At 42.1% G+C, this 19,100-nt stretch overlaps 1 protein-coding gene across 7 annotated transcripts in view; it reads left to right on the forward strand.

Moving 5' to 3' along the window:
• The first annotated feature begins 9,340 nt into the window (after nt 1-9,340).
• The window catches only part of LOC143714613 (transforming growth factor beta-1-induced transcript 1 protein-like), a 163,528-nt gene continuing 153,768 nt past the window's right edge, over nt 9,341-19,100 (forward strand). For 2 of the 7 annotated variants that reach the window (XM_077205843.1, XM_077205840.1), the window contains exon 1: nt 9,341-9,522. In XM_077205843.1, the coding sequence (XP_077061958.1) occupies nt 9,510-9,522 (13 nt within the window). In that variant the 5' untranslated portion in view covers nt 9,341-9,509. The remainder of the gene's footprint in view (nt 9,523-19,100) is intronic. The other 5 variants (XM_077205844.1, XM_077205846.1, XM_077205839.1 and 2 more) reach the window with 3 other exon arrangements.

The raw sequence follows: 19,100 nt of genomic DNA on the forward strand, positions 1-19,100 counted from the left end.
AAAATCAAAATGTGTGAGTATTGTGAGGGTTGAAAGGCACTCTATGGTGATATTGACCCATATAATATTTATAGAAACACAGAATATTACTTGCTTTACCTGATTAGAATGCTACCTTGAAAAACAATAATTTAAATTAATTCCCACCCAACAGAGAAATCCCCCTGCCCTCCCCTCCCCTCCCCTCACAGGATTGTCCTCAAACAGAGCACTAATCTGTTTATTTTTAAGTTACACATTCTACATTGATTAAAAAAGAAACATCAAATGTATTTTTAGTCAGAGTGTTATTTTATACAGAAATAAATTATTTGTAATTTTGCAGCAAAGATCAGCAACAGGAGTCAAATTTCATTAATCACGAGAGTGAACAGCTGACTGAAAAGATGATGACGGAATATTTTGTGTAAAAGTGCCTTTACTTTCACTTTTATATTAGCGATTTAAAAGCCCTCGCTGGTGTCACGCATAGATTAACCGGTGGGAAAATATTCTCACAGCCACATACCTAATATATTTATATATAAATACAATAGCCATACCTGATAAAAAAGTTTTATGTACTATGTTTATATCATTTTGGACACAAGAGGGAAGTATAATCCTATGTATGATTTTTTTTGTTTAACCAAATAGCACTAAATAGCCTGTTTTAAACTTTTTCATACAACTTGAATTGAAAAAGTAGAATACAATTAGTTTAGTTCTAATATTTGTATAATTTTATATAAAAATAAATGGTGTATAATTACATTTTTAGAAGATATGAGACGTTTCCTGATTCTTTTTTTTGACATAATCCCTCGCCATAGCAAAACTGTTTGAGATATTCAATATCCGTTATCAATTTAGCATCTTTAATGTATTTTCATCATGTTGAAAAAGTTTGGTGGGAATAAAATAAACCACTTAAGAGGAGTGAGTAAAAATGTAGAGGCTGGTTTTGCAAAACATCCACATTCAGACCAAAATAGCCGACTTCCTGTTGGGCTGGCTTAAAGTAGTTTGGCCCGATGAGATCTATATGTGTACCAAGTTTCATATTATTACATGCAGGTGTGTTTTATTTCTGGACCAAATTTTCAGACCAAGTTTATGGACCAAGTTAATTTAATTAATAAACTAACTATATAAAACTATTGTCAATGCACTACAATTAAACTGGTTATATGCCTTTACTTTATTAAAAAAAAAAACTTATTTAAAAAATTCAAGGCTTAAGACATTTATTTTCTTTTTTAATGCAGGCCCAACCACACAGCAGTGAAATGGTTAATCTAGCCCCCATCCCTCTCCCCCTACACACACACACACACACACACACACACACAGGCACAGACACAGAGACGTAGTCTCAGAGAGAAATAACCACATTCAAACCAAAATATCTGACTTTCTGTTGGTCCGAGCTAATGACTGTAAGTTAGAAAGTTATCCGGCTTGATGAGTACAATATACGTACTGAGTTTTGTTACTGTAGATAAAACTAACCCCCCCATTTTTGATTAAAGGTGGCGCTACTGAGCCCTCACCACGCCTGTTTCTGAAACTTTGCACATGTCTACTGGCTAATAAATGTGATGTGTCTGTCGAGTTTCATGCAATTTCAAGCATACTAAGAGTCTCAAAAGCATCAAACAAGAATATTAAAGTTTGATTTGTTGCCACAGCAACAGTATCTAAGATATCAATAATCCTTTCACAGGCCTACATCTGGCGTGTGTTTACATTATACACATAAAGTTTGAAGCAAATCGGGTAAAAATTAGAGGGTGATTTCAAAGCATTTTGAAAGTGACACACTTCCTGCTGCCAGTTGGTGGCGCTATAACTTTGACTCACAATAGTCACATCCATGTGATCAGCCTCTTACAACGAACACACTGCTGAAGTTTCATCAAGATCAGTTAATGTATGCTGAAGTTATAACACACTTTCTGTTTCACGTTTTTTGCCATAATTTCGTTTCCTCGCCACGGCCAAACCGTTCGAGATATCAAAAATCCCCTGGCAATTTTTCATCTTCAATGTCTTGACTTCACGCTGACCGAGTTTCGTGGCATCTCGATAAATTCTCTAGGAGGAGTACTTTAAATTCCATCGCTTGCGTTTTCCAAACAACCCTAAATAGCCGACTTCCTGTTGGGCTGGCGTAAAACTTAGAGCACGAAAGTTGTTCGCCCCGATGAGATCTATAAGTGTACCGAGTTTCATATTATTACATGCAAGCGTGTTTGATTTATGGACCAAGTTCTCGCCCCCGTTCCAGGGGGCGCTGTCGAGCCCCCCTGCCACGCCCGGGTACTAGCTTCAGCCCGGCTCTGATGGCCGCGGGTTGTGACCCGTGTGACCCGTTAAGGGCCCCAAAAGTGCCAAAAAGTTAGTAAAATAATAATTTTCCTAATTTTCCTAAGGAAAACGTCTCAAGTTTCGACTGCAACCCTAGTTCCCTGAGAAGGGAACGAGACGTTGCGTCGATGACGCTTTGGGAACGCCTTTGCGTGACTGAGTCTGAAGCACTACTGTCAACTAGTCCAATGGAATGAATGAAGCGTCACGGGTGGGTGACGTCATGACCAGGAAGATATAAAAGCACATCCGGTGCAATGCTCGCGTTAGCTTATAGAGCCGAAGCAAAGTCGATCGCAGGGATGCAGGAAGTATGGCAGGGAGACGCATCGTCTCGTTCCCTTCTCAGGGAACTAGGGTTACAGCCGTAACCTGAGACGTTTCCTTTCGAGGGAACTCGCGATGCGTCAATGACGCTTTGGGAACGATAATACCCAATACGCCATAATTACAAAATGCCAGATGATAAAACTGTCGGCAAATTAAGTAAAAAGCACCTGGGATCCTGGGGCAGCTTCCAGGTCCAGCCTATAAAACCTCACAAATGTTAGCGGCGAGGACCAACCCGCTGCATCACAAACCTCCTGAAGGGAAACTCCTGATAAGAGGGCTTTAGAGGCCGCCATACTTCGGGTAGAGTGAGCTCTGACCACCAAAGGACATGGCTGGCCAGAGGACTCATATGCAAGAGAAATAGCCTCGACTATCCACTTACTGATTGTCTGTTTAGAAGCAGGAAGACCTTTCTTAGGTGAACCAAAACAGACAAACAACTGATCAGATCTCCTCCACGGGGCAGCCCTGTGGACATAAGTGTCCAGTGCTCGCACTGGACACAAGAGATTCAGTTTTTCCTGGTCCGAAGATGTAAACGGAGGAGGACAGAATGACTGCAGTACAATAGGCCTTGGAATATTCGTTGGCACCTTAGGGACGTAACCCTGCTTAGGGTATAAGAACGCCTTAACCATACCCGGTGCAAATTCCAAACAGGTGGGAGACACAGAAAGAGCCTGAAGGTCTCCGACTCTTTTTAGGGATGGAATGGCTAAATGAAAGATAGTCTTGAAAGTCAGACATTTTTCTGAAACTAAATCTAGGGGCTCGAAGGGAGCCACAGACAGGCCTTCCAAAACTATGGCCAGATCCCATGCCGGCACCCTAGTTCGAACTGCAGGCCTCAACCTCAAGGTGCCACGAAGGAAACGAATAATCAGGGGGTCTCGACCCAAAGATGTAATACCCACAGGGGCGTGGAAAGCCGCAATGGCCGCCACGTAAACCTTTAAGGTAGAATGACATAAATCTGACGTGAAACGAGACTGGAGAAACTCAAGTACTGTGTTGACTGAACAGTTAACTGGATCTCGCTGCTGTTGGTGACACCAAGACGTGAATACTTTCCACTTAAGTATATATAATTTCCTCGTGGCTGGAGCTCTGGAGCTAAGAATAGTCACAAAGCCACGAAGGAAACGAATAATCAGGGGGTCTCGACCCAAAGATGTAATACCCACAGGGGCGTGGAAAGCCGCAATGGCCGCCACGTAAACCTTTAAGGTAGAATGACATAAACCTGACGTGAAACGAGACTGGAGAAACTCAAGTACTGTGTTGACTGAACAGTTAACTGGATCTCGCTGCTGTTGGTGACACCAAGACGTGAAAACTTTCCACTTAAGTATATATAATTTCCTCGTGGCTGGAGCTCTGGAGCTAAGAATAGTCTCAACGACCTCAGTCGAGAGACCACTCTCTAAAAGTTGGGCCCCCTCAGAGGCCAAACCCATAGGTTCTAAATCTCCGGTCGGGGGTGAAATATTGGGCCCCCTGCCTGAGACAGAAGGTCTCTCCTGACAGGAATCTCGAAAGGAGGGCCGTCTAGGAGATGAATTAGGTCCGCAAACCAAAAACGACTCGGCCAGCGTGGAGCTACTAATAATACACTTACTCCGTCCTGTCGGACTCTCTCCAGAATTCCTGGGAGCAGAGCAACAGGGGGAAATGCGTACAGGTGTAGCCTCGGCCACGTCTGTACCAAAGCGTCCAACCCCAAGGGGGCTGGTTGCGTGAGGGAGAACCAAAGTGGTCAGTGCGTCGTATGCTGAGACGCAAACAGATCCACTTCTGCTTGGCCGTAAAATTCCCAAATGAGCTCCACCGCCTCGGGGTGGAGTCTCCATTCCCCTGGCCTCAGCCCCTGCCTCGACAGGGTGTCTGTTCCTATATTCTGGTACCCTGGGATAAGCACTGCCCTCAGGGAGAGTATCTTCCCTAGGGACCACAAGAGGATCTGGTGCGCCAGTTTGCAGAGTGGACGCGAACGCAGACCCCCCTGTCGATTTAAATAGGAGACCACCGAAGTGTTGTCTGTACGGACGAGCACATGATGGCCCCTCAGGTCTGGGAGGAAATGTCTCAACGCATTGAAGACGGCCATCATCTCCGGGCAATTTATGTGCCAAGAGAGATGATGGTTCCCCCACAGACCCTGAGGTGAGCGGCCTTCCATTGCCGCTCCCCAGCCGGTGAGAGAAGCGTCTGTCGAGATAGCAACTCGATGGCAAAGAGCTCCCAACACCGGACCCTGGGACAGGAACCAATGTTTCTACCATATAATCAAGTCGCGGATGCACCGCCGCGTGATCTTGATCATACGAAGTGGGTTTCCCCTCGGGGAGAACCCTCTGGTCCGGAGCCACCACTGCAAAGGTCTCATGTACAGCAGGCCAAAGGGGATCACATTGGACGCCGCTGCCATGAGGCCTAACAGTCTCTCGAACTGTTTTGCAGTGCGTGACTGGCCTAGCTTCAACTCTTTTGTGGCTGTGATGATAGCAGCTACACGAACGGGCGATAGTGTGGCACGCATCGTGACTGAATCCCATACCACACCAAGGAAAGTGGTTCTCTGTAGTGGAGAAAGCACACTCTTCTTGGCATTGAGTCTCAACCCCAATTTCTTCAAATGAGTGGGAACAACATCTCGATGCCGAACCGCTGACTGTTCTGATTCCGCCAGAATCAGCCAGTCGTCGATGTAGTTCAGAATGTGTATGCCCTGCAGCCTGAGCGGGGCCAGAGCTGCATCTACGCACTTCGTGAACGTGCGGGGTGACAGAGCTAGACCGAATGGAAGCACCCGATATTGGTATTCTTTGCCCCTGAAAGAAAACCTCAGGAACTTCCTGTGTTGAGGGAGGATGGAGATATGGAAGTAAGCGTCCTTCAGATCTATCGTGACAAACCAGTCCTCGGATCTGATTTGAGTCACTATCTGTTTGAGTGTGAGCATCTTGAATTTCAATTTCATGACCGCACGATTCAGCAAACTAAGATCTAAAATTGGACGCAACCCCCCATCCTTTTTTGGAACAATGAAGTATCGACTGTAAAACCCCAATTCTCTGTCGGGAGAGTACACCTGTTCTATAGCTCCCTTTGCTAAGAGAGAATGAACTTGTTGCCCCATTACCAGAGCCTGCTCGGGATGTACTACCGTGAGTAACACCCCGTTGTAACGAGGCGGAGGAGAACCGAATTGGATTCTGTAACCTTTCTCTATTATCTGCAGGACCCAAGGAGATATATTCGACAGATTCTTCCACTCTGTTAGAAAATCTACTAAGGGTACCAGTCTCTCGAGACTGGCCTCTGGTGTTAAAGGAACAGCCACTTCGGCGACCTGAAGCATATTGGCAGGAAACAACCGAACTGACTGTTTTTGAACCCCCCTCAGAGGTCTCAAGTCCGACGCAATGTCGAGTCGACACTGCGCCGAACTTTCGCTGGATACCACTGCGCTCCGAAGCACCAAGGGTGGCGGGGTTGGCAGACCGGTCCCATGAGGACCCCGAAGTGGAGCGGGCACCGTATTCTGAGGTGTACACCGCTCCACCCCGGTTGGGGCTGTCCTCGATGGTCTGACGTCCATAGCGTCAGGACCTTTTCTGAGCCGAAGCCTCCCTAGCCATAAGTACGGTCCTCAGATCCGGCTTAGACTTAGCCGACTTCGGCTGAGAATGTTGGCTCGGTCCAACATTGTTTTAACATGGGGACTAAAAGGACGTGACGAATATGGTTTATTCCATGATCTACATAGCTCACTATGTAGATCAGGAAAGAATGGAAGTGATTGAGATGAAACATATATATATATATATATATATATATATATATATATATATATATATATATATATATATTATATCTTTTTCCAAAATATTCATATAACCCATATCTTTTAGTTTGCTATAAATTAAATTATCCTATGATATTAAAAATTATTCTAAATTTAAATTAACTCATATACGTGGCTATTGTGGTTCACAATCATAGGCCCTGTCCCAAATGGCACACTACATATGAATTTTCGGTCTTGTGTAGTTATTTCATGTGTCCGTTAAATCCATGAGACTGTAGGGTGTCTCATTTTTCATTTTAGGTTTTAGAAGGTTTGTTACGCATACTTTGTGGTTGATATATGCCCTCGATGCACGCTTTTGCAGAGCCCACAAAGATGCAAGCTCTACAGTACACAACAGTCAAAGCGGGGTTATGTTTTTGCACGTCGTGCACAATAACCCTAAAGGCACCGGGGTGGCGGCTTGTTTAAATATATATATATATATATATATATATATATATATATATATATATCCAAAAAGACAAGGCCTTCAACTTAAACTTGAACAAGGGTTAAACTCTTGTCACTGTAACACACACACACACACACACACACACACACACACACACACACACACACACACACACACACACACACACACACACACACATATTATGTTTTGTAATATTAAGGGACATATACATAAATCTACACTTTATGTATTTAACATTTTTTTTAAAGCTTATGCTGTACATAAATAATTAGGGCCCAAACCCTGAAAGGGCGCAGAGCCCTATGGCTTTCGTAAGGATTATTAGGGCCCAAGCCTTGAAAAGGCGAAGGCCCTATTGTTTTCCTAAGGATTATTATTATTATTATTATTATTTTACGACCTTTTGGGCACTTTTGGGGCCCTTAACGTGCTCGAAAACTCTTGAAACTTTGCACACGGGTCAGAACCCGCGGTCATTTGATTTTCTATTTTAATCAATGTAGAATGTGTAACTTAAAAATAAACGAATTAGTGCTCTGTTTGAGGACAAGAAATGAAAACCTATGCAATATGATGAATGTCCAAAAGATGGCACTCACAGACTGTTTTTAAATGGGGTTGGATAAAGTTATTTTTGCTTTTAAACTGTGTGTGTGTGTGTGTGTGTGTGTGTGTGTGTGTGTGTGTGTGTGTGTGTGTGTGTGTGTGTGTGTGTGTGTGTGTGTGTGTGTGTGTGTTTGTGTGTGTGTGTGTGTGTGTGTGTGTGTGTGTGTGTGTGTGTGTGTGTGTGTGTGTGTGTGTGTTTGTGCGTGCGTGCGTGTGTGTGTGTGTGTGTGTGTGTGTGCTTACATTTAAGAAATCCCAATGATAATCCATCACTTTGCTGAGAAGAGTGACAACATGTGGGTACACTGCAATCTGTTTCTTCTGTTCCATTTGCCCTGTTGTTTTAGATGGCAATTTTCCTCGCGACTTCTTTGTTCCTCTCTCCTAAATCCGCTAAAAAATGTGCCAACATGAAATTTCTCTGGACTTGTTCCTATTTGCAATAGCACTACTGTGCTGTAACATGGTGTGTAGCCGTGCTTGGCAACACTGGTATAGTAAAATGACGCTATCCTTTCGTTCACTGGTCCTCTCCCTGCTATAGCTTTGTTGGACTATACTTTATTTTGACAATTGGTCAAAAAATACATCTGATTCTGCTGCACATAACTGGATGAAGAATAATGTATTGATATAATATATTGATATTTAATATTGTTTTAATATAGGTACCAGTATCAGCCTTTTCACCGTTTGTATCACTCCGCTTGTCTGTGTTTGTGCGACTTGCATCATAGTTGTACAAGACAAGCCAGTAGACAAGTGACTGTCTTTAAGAGTGAACATTTTTTTGTTCACTATATATATATATATATATATATATATATATATATATATATATATATATATATATATATATGTATATATATATATATAAAGTTTTGAACAAAACTTTAATTGAACTGTTTAGTGCCAAAAAATTGATTAACTCAGGAAAGAAATTAATGCTTAATTTAATGCTAATGTAAATTGCTCATTTGCCTCTGGACACAAAAAAGAGTCCACTGGTGTTTGATTGAAATGTAACATCTATGCAAAATAATCCTTGAAAGATTTCTCATTTAAGGTCATTCCTGTTTGGAATATGTGATTGCGTATTTTCAACAATAAGCAGAAACATTCTGCATTTCCATTTTGTAGTTTGGATCATTAAAATGCACATAGGTCAGAGAAATCCAAATTTTCTCGGGGGAGCATGCCCCCCCAACCCCTCTAACTACCTCACATTTGAATGTGCGTGTCTGAGTGGAAATGGGCTGGTGTGGCTACAGTGCTGCCAAGACTGAATTTTGACCCAATCTGCCCCTGTGTATCTGTATCAAATCATGTTATCTTATTATCCAGCCCCTGATGTTCCGGGTTCAGCCCCTGATTTTTTTAAAACCTAGAAACTCCCCTGCAAATGCATATACAATATTCGTAACTTAAATAAGTAATCAAATAAAAAGACAGTTATTTAACAATATGTTAAGGAGTAGTAACATTTTACAGTCTTACAGTTACAACCGGCCCTTTGAGGGCAGCCATAATGCTGAAGTGGCCCTCAGTGAAAATGAGTTTGACACCCCTGCTTTAAAGTATATTATTTGTGTAATAAGTACACTTAATAAAAGTACACTGAAGTGCACCTTTTTCACAAGGGTATGCTTAAGAAGAAACAAGCTGGGCCAAAAACAACTGATTTAAAAAACGCGTTCAGTACTTTGGCACTTTGCACAATTTTCAATTCCAAATATGGGCTGGAAATGTAACTAGATCCGCCCCTCTGACCCGTTACGTCCTCTGGAATAAGAAAAACGCACAGTCCGAGGACAACTCCCAGCCTGGAAACTTCGGGAAGAGCAGGAAAAAGATTACCAGACATATTTCTCAGATACTATATCATCGGGAAGTCATATCAATTTTACACTTTTTTTCTTCATTTTCTTTACACTGATGGACGATTTAGGTATGTAATGTCTAATTATTTTATGATAAGCCTACGTTTCCTAAATTTCATTTGAATACATCACTACAGTAAACCATTAGCCTACAGTAGCCTAAATGGGAGTCCAGGATAGGGACAGGGTGGAGTGCTTGGAACGGGGCGTCGTTTCTTTTTCGTAGCGGTTTCTAAAAGCTCACTGATGAGCTCCAGAAAAAGATGAGCTAGATGGACACGTATTCATACTTTTGAGCTGCAGTCCGAAAACAGACAAGCACATCTACATCTGTCCGACATAATTCTATAAAAGGTATGTTCACATTAATACATAAATTCTTCTCGGCAGTTTTCAAGGGTAACATATGTATAATCCGTCCTGAGAGTAAGCATCGTGGAGCTGTATCAGTCACAGTACATCCCACATCTGGTAACGTTTGAGGACTATAAAAAAACTTGGATCCCATGAAGAAACACCCGCCCTTTCACCCGCCACCACATAGCTTTTATTTGGATAATTCTTCCTGAAGATGAGGACATTTATTTGTCTCGTTTTAGTTTTTAGTTTGTTTTAGTAACATTTTTATAGAAATCCTCACCTGTGCAAATTTAGATGTAAACATGCACTAGACGGAAAAATGTAACAAGTAGTCTGATGTATTAAAAGTAGCCTACTATTAAGTATCATGGTACATAAATATTCCAATAATTCAACTATAGTATAGTACATGGGTCTGTTAGATTTTTTAATGTTTTTTTTTAAATAAGTCTCATATGCTCACCAAAGATGCATTTATTTGATCAAAAATACAGTAATATTGTGAATTATTATTATTATTTAACTGTTTTCTATATTTAAAAAGTAATTTATTCCTGTGATCAAAGCTGAATTGTCAGCATCATTACTTCAGTCTTCTGATTCTAATATGCTGATTTGCAGCTCAAGAAACATTTCATATTATTATCAATGTTGATAATATTTTTATAAAAACAGTGATGCATTTTTTGAGGATTCTTGATGAATAGAAAGTTAGAAAGAACAGTATTAAGAACACTACTTTTAAATTGTAATAATATTTCATATTACAGTTTTTACCATTTTTAATTCAATAAATGGAGCCTTGGTTAGCATAAGAGACTCCTTTCAAACATAAAATAGAAGCTTAACTTAAACTTAACTTACATTTGAACTTATATTAAATCTGCATTCCATAACTTTTTTGGGTTAAAAATTATCCAAAATATTTATTTGCATAAGTAGCCTACATAACTAGGCAGTGTTCAAAACTCTCTGCTTGTCTTAGCTCGATTCAAAATGGTAAGCTTGTAATGTTTTTAATTCCATTGGTAGGCCTACTGGTGGATTTCCGTGGGAAATTCAAGCATGTCTTTGCGTCATTACGTCACATCTGTCCACATAAAGAAGAGACTCGGCTAGTAGGCTACGAGTGTGAGGATGTTGGAGCTGGAGAATTATAGCCTTTTCTCACAGCACTTGATATAATTAAACTTATCAATTTGATGGCGGATCCAGAAAGGTTCTGTAAGCTCGCGCTCGATCGGCCCAAAGTCCGGCATCTGACTAGTACGGAAGGTCTCTGGGATGTTACTGTCTTTTCTCGCGACAAAGTATTTTTGGTTAAATTCAATACATTTTCTCATATATATTTTCTCGTTATTTCATCTGACTCCATAAATTAAAAGGTTTTAATGATATCTGTGCATCATTAAGTGTGAACGAATGATTTACTATTCTTTTTAAACTCTTGAATGAAAATAATGTCAAAGTCAATTAGAATAATCAAATGTAATAATTTATTATGTCAGGTAAATGTATCATGCCAATTTCATAATCAGTTCAAATATAATCAATACAATAACATCAAATGCTCTGGAATAAAGAGAAAAGATGCAAACCCGACATTAGGACATGAGGCTGAGAGTCCAGACTCTCAGCCTCACTGGATGATCTGAGATACAGAAAAGGCCCTGAGCTGTTGTTGCATTTCATTATATACACAGACCTCATTTCAAATGTAAAAATGAGTTCACAGTGGAAATTCACCTTACTGGGGGCAACTATATGCTAGGAAATTTGCATTGAGTTAACACCTTCTGACTATTTGTCTGTAAGACACACCCTTCTGTGTGCAAGATATTTCTAAACTCTTAAAAACTTTATTACCTTTTGGTTTACTTCTTTGGGAACGAGACATTTGTACCAGTCGCACTGAGACATTTAAAGGGGAAGTTCGGCGTTTTACAAGTAAAGCCCTGTTTTAAGATCGTTTCTGAAATCGAACGGTTAAGATTAAAATTTGGACACTTGCTGCTGTCCCGAGAATTTTAGGTTTTTGTGTTAGCACCCCATTTGAAAGCTTAAATTCTCTATTTTTACCTTTTGGTGGCTGTTTTCTAAATTAAATTAGAGCGGAGCAGTAATTTATCAATTTGCAACAAGAATATTTCATATTCATTAGGCGTGTTTAGGCCTTTATTTTGAAATAGCAATAAACATGAAAAATTCTGAACGATTGGTAGAAACCTCAGTTTGTTTTCATGCCAAGAGTTCAAAAGATAACACCAATCCCATTTTATGAAAAAAAAAGTCTGAAAATGTTTTAAATATAAAGAAAAATATTATGGATTCTCGATTTGTGATGCGGCTGCGAGCTATACAACACATATGTGGTCCTTTTATGCATTTATTAGAGGTTGAATTCAAATCAAATACTGCCAAGCCACCTGTACTACTTCTGAATAGGATGTTTACTTCATAAATTGTATGAAAATTATGAAAATACATGGTTCAGATCACTCAAAACATATATGAAAATGGAGGCACCCTTATATGGGCAGTAATTGAGTCTGGTGTTCACCTAGTGGAAAGTACTGCTTCACGTACTGCGCCCGAATAAAATCTTACTGAAAACTCATTTTTTGAGATATCAACCTAAAATTTGAAACACAACTAGTTCAGATGTTTGGCTTTAATTTTGATGCAGTTGTTTTGTAATATATATATAATTTATATAAAATATTAATAATTATATTTTTACATTTAATAATTTCATAAACTTAAACTTATGTAACTTTTTTTCTGTTTGATTTTTTAATTTTTCTACACTTCTACAATAATCTGGAAAATGTCTGGAAAAAAACAAGACCAACCATAGGTCTATATTCCAAAGCATTCTTGAATTATAACCATTTAAGTTTGGATAATGATTTTTATGTCTATGCGAAAAAAGGGTGGGGGGGGGGGGGGTTTAATTGTTCACATTAAAACCCTATTGATTCTTGTGTGTGTTTGGGAGATCTCACCACGAGGGAGGGAGAGTGGGAGTCGAGGGAAAGAGATGTAGATTAGAATGATTCTGAAGTGAGACTTGCGTCTCGAATGGTGGACAAGAGGGGGTCCAAATGGTAATTTCCTTTGTTTTCTCAGAGAATAGCCCTCTCTTCCAGTTCTTCCAGTTTTTCCAGTCTTACAATTCAAACTACAATCACCAGTGACAACTGGAGACTCACCCGCTGTAAAATGCAAAAGACTTCGGACTTCGGATCGGCTAAAGAAAAAAAGAGACTGCAACCGGCCCATCTGAAAACAAGGATAAATATCGGAAGGGCATTAAATGTAGTCACGCAATGTTGTTAACATTAACAATTTGAGAACAAAGTATAATTTGCACAGTTTGACGTGATATGATAAGCGATCGTTAGATTTAACCAGGGCTATTTACTGCAATGCTTTTTTCCCCTTAGTTGGTCAGATCAAAAGTGGATGTTACTTGTTCAGATGACATTTTCCGGTGAAAATTCTTATGTTGGTCATACTGCCAAAAAGTATAATCTGTGATTGCGAATGACAGTATCCACACCGACTGACAGCCGCACATTCTCCTCAAAACATCGGATTCATCCGTGCTGTGTGGTGCCGAGGCACAACCCACGTAAAGCTGATCATTATGTGAATAACTGCAATTGCAGATTTTCGAACAAAGAGGAAAAACGTCTCAGGTTACGTATGTAACCCTGGTTCCCTGATAGGGAACGAGACGCTGCGTTTGAGACGCGATGGGAACGCTCTGCGTGATTACGTCGTGAAGCACGTGTAAAATCAGTCCAATGGAAGACCGCTACGACATAGGTGACGTCATAGACCAGGAAACTATATAGCAGCCCTGAAATCAGACCGCGACAGCTTCGTAAAAACCTGAAGCAAGTCGATCAGGGCATGCAGGAAGTATGGCAGGCAAACGTGGCGTCTCGTTCCCTATCAGGGAACCAGGGTTACATACGTAACCTGAGACGTTCCCTTTTAAGGGAACTCGAGCTGCGTTTGAGACGCGATGGGAACCCCATACCCACTACGCCATAGTGACAAATGCCCGTTCTGTGTGAAGTCCTGCGCACACTAAGAAGTAAGCAACCTCGCCCCAGGAGTGGAGAGGTCAAGGTCATAAAACCTGACAACTGTATGCGGAGAGGACCATCCTGCCGCATTACACACGTCAAGAAGGGAAACTCCCGAAATTAAGGCCATAGAGGCCGCCATACTCCGAGTAGAATGGGCCCGCACAGCCATAGGTGAAGGCTGTCCCGCCGCTTCATAAGCCAATGAATAGCCTCGACTATCCATTTACTCATCACCTGTTTAGATGCAGAGCATCCTCTCTTGAGTGACCCAAAACAAACAAATAATTGCTCAGATTTACGCCACAGAGAAGCTCTGTGAATGTAGGCATCTAAAGCCCGGACTGGACATAACAGGTTAAGCTGTTCCTGATCTGGGGTATTAAAGGGAGTAGGATAAAAGGCCTGCCGCACTATTGGGCCCCCAACATTTAGTGGGACCTTAGGTATATAACCCGGTCTAGGGTAGAGGAATGCTTTCACCATACTAGGTGCAAATTCCAGACATGAAGGAGCAACCGACAGAGCATGTAAATCACCAATTCTCTTGATAGACGAAATAGCAAGGAGAAATATAATCTTTAGAGTGAGGAATTTTTCTGAAACCTCCTCGATGGGCTCGAAGGGAGCCAAGGCCAGACCCTCAAGTACAATGGCCAAATCCCAAGCCGGTGCTCTAGATTGCAGTGCAGGCCTGAGCCTCAATGTACCACGGAGAAAACAAATAATAAGAGGATCTGTCCCAAGAGAAGAAGCCCCGAGAGGGGTGATAAGCAGATATAGCCGCTACGAACACCTTTAAGGTGGAGGCAGATAATCCAGCAGAGAAACGGTCTTGAGGAAATCGAGAACTGTACCAACCGGGCAGTTAACAAGATTTAAAAAACGTTCTCCACACCATGTAGAGAACAGTTTCCATTTCAATGTACATAGTTTTCTCGTGGAAGGAGCTCTGGATTGAAGGACGGTCTCAACGACCTCAGTCGAGAGACCGGATTCTATGAGCTGGGCCCCCTCAGAGGCCAAGCCCACCGTTTCCACAACTCCGTTTAACCCTTTTCTATTATGTGCAGGACCCATAGAGAAATATTTGGCAGAAGTTTGCACGCTGCCAGAAATTCCGATAAGGGAACCAGTCTCTCGAGACTGGCCTCTGGATTTGATTGAACAATCATTTCGGCGCCCTGAAGCGGCGAACCGGCAGGGAACAACCGAAGTGGCAGCGCTGCGACCCTCCTCAGAGAGTCGCACCCCAGCAGAACTCCCGGGAGCATTGATAACGGGGGGAATGTGTACAGGTGCAGCCTCGGCCACACCTGCACCATAGCGTCCAGTCCGAGAGGAGCTGGATATGTGAGGGAAAACCATAGCGAAAAGATCGACCTGAGCTTGACCAAAGATTTCCCATAGGAGCTCCACCACCACGGGGTGAAGTCTCCATTCCCCGGGCCTCAGCCCCTGCCTCAACAGGATATCTGCTCTGATTTACGAGATCGTCAGTGTGTTGTCCGGACCCTCCGCCGAGCGACCACTCATGATCACTTCCGACTTGTGAGGGAAGCATCCGTCGATAGCATAATGCGTCGACAAGAAACCCCCAACACTGGGCCTGGGCGAGGAACCAAGGTTCTTCCACATGACCGAGGCACGTAGGCATAGCCGCTTGACCTTGATCATGTGAAAACGGATTTCCCCTCGGAGAAAACCCCTTGGTCCTGAGCCACCACTGCAGGGGTCTCATGTACAGAAGGCCAAAAGTAATTACGTTGAACGCAGCTGACATGAGACCCACAGTCTGAAACTGATTCACAGTGAGTGACTGGCCTAGATAAACCCATATTACACCTAGAAAAGTGGTCCTCTGAGCTGGGAGGATCACACTCTTCTGGCGTTGAGTGGCAACCCCAACATCTTTAAATGAGACAGAACGACATGCCGAACTGCCATATGCTCAAATTGAGCTAGGATCAACCAATCGTCGATATAATACAATACGCGAATGCCCTGGAATCTCAAAGGAGCCAGAGCTGCATCCACGCATTTTGTAAAGGTGCGGGGTGATAAACCTAGGCCAAATGGAAGAACCCGATACTGGTATGCTTCGCCCCATTTTTAAAGCGAACCTCAGGAACTTCCTGTGATGAATAGATACTTGGAAGTACGCGTCCTTCAAGTCTATTGTGACAAACCAGTCCTCGGACTGAATCTGTGATACAATCTGTTTGAGTGTAAGCACTTCCTGCTCCATAACCAGAGCCTGCTGTGAGTCCACTACCGTAGGGAGGACCCCCTGAAATCTGGGCGGACGAGAACCGCTGTAACCCTTTACTATTATGTGCAGGACCCATAGAGAAATATTTGGCAGAAGTTTCCACGCTGCCAGAAATTCAGATAAGGGGAACCAGTCTCTCGAGACTGGCCTCTGGATTTGCTTGAACAATCATTTCGGTGCCCTGAAGCGGCGAACCGGCAGGGAACAACCGAACCGACCGTTCTACAACCCTCCTCGGAGGATTGCACGGGGAGGCTGACACCTCGCCGCCCTGAAGCGGCGAACCGGCAGGAAACACCCGAACTGGCAGCGCTGCGACCCTCCTCAGAGAGTCGCATCCCAGTGGGAGCCGAGGAGAAACGATTTCTCAAAACCGTCCCTCCTTTTATTTTTTTGACAGGACTTCTTGTCTAAGCTTTATTAGAGATGACGACAGTCCTCTTTTTATTTAGATCTTGCCTACATCTAACAGCTTAGTTCCTACGACCCTCCTCGGAGTATCGTAGGAAAAAGCAGGCACCTCGGCACCCTGAAATGGCGAACCGGCAGGGAGACCGAACTGACTGCTCTACGACCCTCCTCGGAGGATGTTATGGGGACGCTGACACCTCGGTGCCTTGAACGGCGAACCGGCAGGGAACAACCGAACTGGCAGCGCTGCGACCCTCCTCAGAGAGCCGCACCCCAGAGGGCGCCGAGGAGAAACGATTTCTCAAAACCGTCCCTACCCCGGAGGGGACCACCCTTAGAAGCCTGATAGCCTCAGCATCAGGTCTTCTTCTTTGCACTCTATGCCAGTTTAAGGAACATAGATTGGTGAGGAAGAAACCTCTGGAACGCCGCTGAAAGGTTTAGTTTTCTTGAAAGCGGAGCGTCCAGAAGAACAGACATTTTTATCTTTCTTTTTCTTTATTTTTATATCAGAAAAACGTATACATATAAACATATATTTATATATACATATATTCTCGAATATATTCTCGAATAGAGTCAATGCTGACATCCTCACATTCATCTATGTCCTTAAATACTTTACCCACCAGTACTGCCTCATAAAATTGATTTATTATTAAAGATGGCTGGTGGGTAACGTCGGGGTTAAAAATGATGACGCCGACTCGGGAGAGAGAAAGCTCGCAAGCGTCTCTATAATCCAAGGCACTGTCATACCATGATACTTAATACCCATAACATTACTCTAGTTAAGACGTTTGGGTATTAAACACATAAAATAGAAACCGGTTTATTCCACGATCTCGACACCTCAGTGTGGAGATAAGGAAAAACCAGTTGTCCCCAACGAGGAGGCTAAGATACAGAGTTTTCCTGTTTTTTTTTTTTGTTTTTTTTAGATACATTTCATCTAATAAACTCTTTTTATTTTCACTCTCATAATGTTCAGCTGTCCAGTAAATATTTAACTAGCAACAGCATTAGAAAAACCTCCTTTAAAAAGCTCCTCTTTACTCAACAGAGTTATGAGCTGCCCATTTATTGAAAAATCAAACATCTGCCTTTTTCTTAATACTTTTATTTGTTTTGTTCACTTTTTCTTAACAAAACACTAACGATACCAATTCCTCGGAACTGGAAATCGCAGCACACTGGATCTGCAGGTGAAAGCTAAAATAGGGCGGAGCCCGTCCCAACCCACGCTCTCAGATCCGTTTGCGAACCCCAAAATGCGAGTCGCCGCCGTGTCTAGGCAACAGCGGGACCCGCCCGGGTAGCGCGAACCGAACCATTCTCCTCAAAGAACGATCGGCGAGAGCGGAGCGTCTTCATAGATAGACTCATACAATGCACACAATCAGCCCCCTCGAGGACTGACTGGGCATGCTCCACTCCCAAACAAGCAACACAAAGCTGATGTGTGTCCCCACCCGTAATATAACGAGGGCAGGGAACAACACACCGTCTATAATCTTGCTTGCTCGCCATAATAATGATAGATTGGGCTTGACAGACAACAATAAATAGACAAGGACAGATATACAGAGAGCGCTTGCTGAAGGTACACAAGCTGTCGCGGTCTGATTTCAGGGCTGCTATATAGTTTCCTGGTCTATGACGTCACCTATGTCGTAGTAGGCTTCCATTGGACTGATTTTACACGTGCTTCACGACGTAATCACGCAGAGCGTTCCCATCGCGTCTCAAACGCAGCTCGAGTTCCCTTGAAAGGGAACTACGGACTGCAGCTTTAAATCTAACTTAATTCAAATCTTAACTTAACTTACCTTAAATCTTAAATCTCAAATATAACATTATTGACTGATTTGTCTTTGTGGGTTAAATTCCCCTTCTATTCTTGTGCAGAGCTTTTGAAAGTTATTTGCCAGAGTATTCTGCATGATTGTTGAGTAGGCTATTAGCCAAGCCAAATGAACATGCTTCTCTAAATATAGTTAGAATTTCCAGAGAGAAGAATTTTAGCTCCATTTATGAGCACAGTGCACAAACCATCTAGATTATACAGAATGGTTTGCTGAACTGGAAGATAAAATAACTTCTAGATCAACTAAGTTCATCCAGGGTGATCTAGTATTTGTTTTTATTCAAACACACCTAAAAGACCCACAAAAATACCAATGTGGGGCCTTTGACTAGGGTAAGAAATATGAAAGAAATGAAATAAGATATGAAATATGAAATAAGAAATATAGGGTAAGTTATGGCTGTAGGGTCAGTGACGAGAGTATTGAATGCATATCAATATAAAGTGTGTTTAGAAAACAACAAAGAATTAATTGATTACATTAAATCCACAGTAGTGTTATAGCAGAGTAGAAAAGTTATCTTGTGCATAATTTACATATAGGCCTACCTTAGTATTTGGTGTTGATTTCATTTACATTTACATTTACATTTAGTCATTTAGCAGACGCTTTTATCCAAAGCGACTTACATTTGAATT

The sequence above is a fragment of the Siphateles boraxobius genome, unplaced genomic scaffold (assembly GCF_051911475.1).
Source record: "Siphateles boraxobius isolate OS27281-9 unplaced genomic scaffold, OSU_SipBor_1 55, whole genome shotgun sequence".
Lineage (NCBI taxonomy): Eukaryota > Metazoa > Chordata > Actinopteri > Cypriniformes > Leuciscidae > Siphateles > Siphateles boraxobius.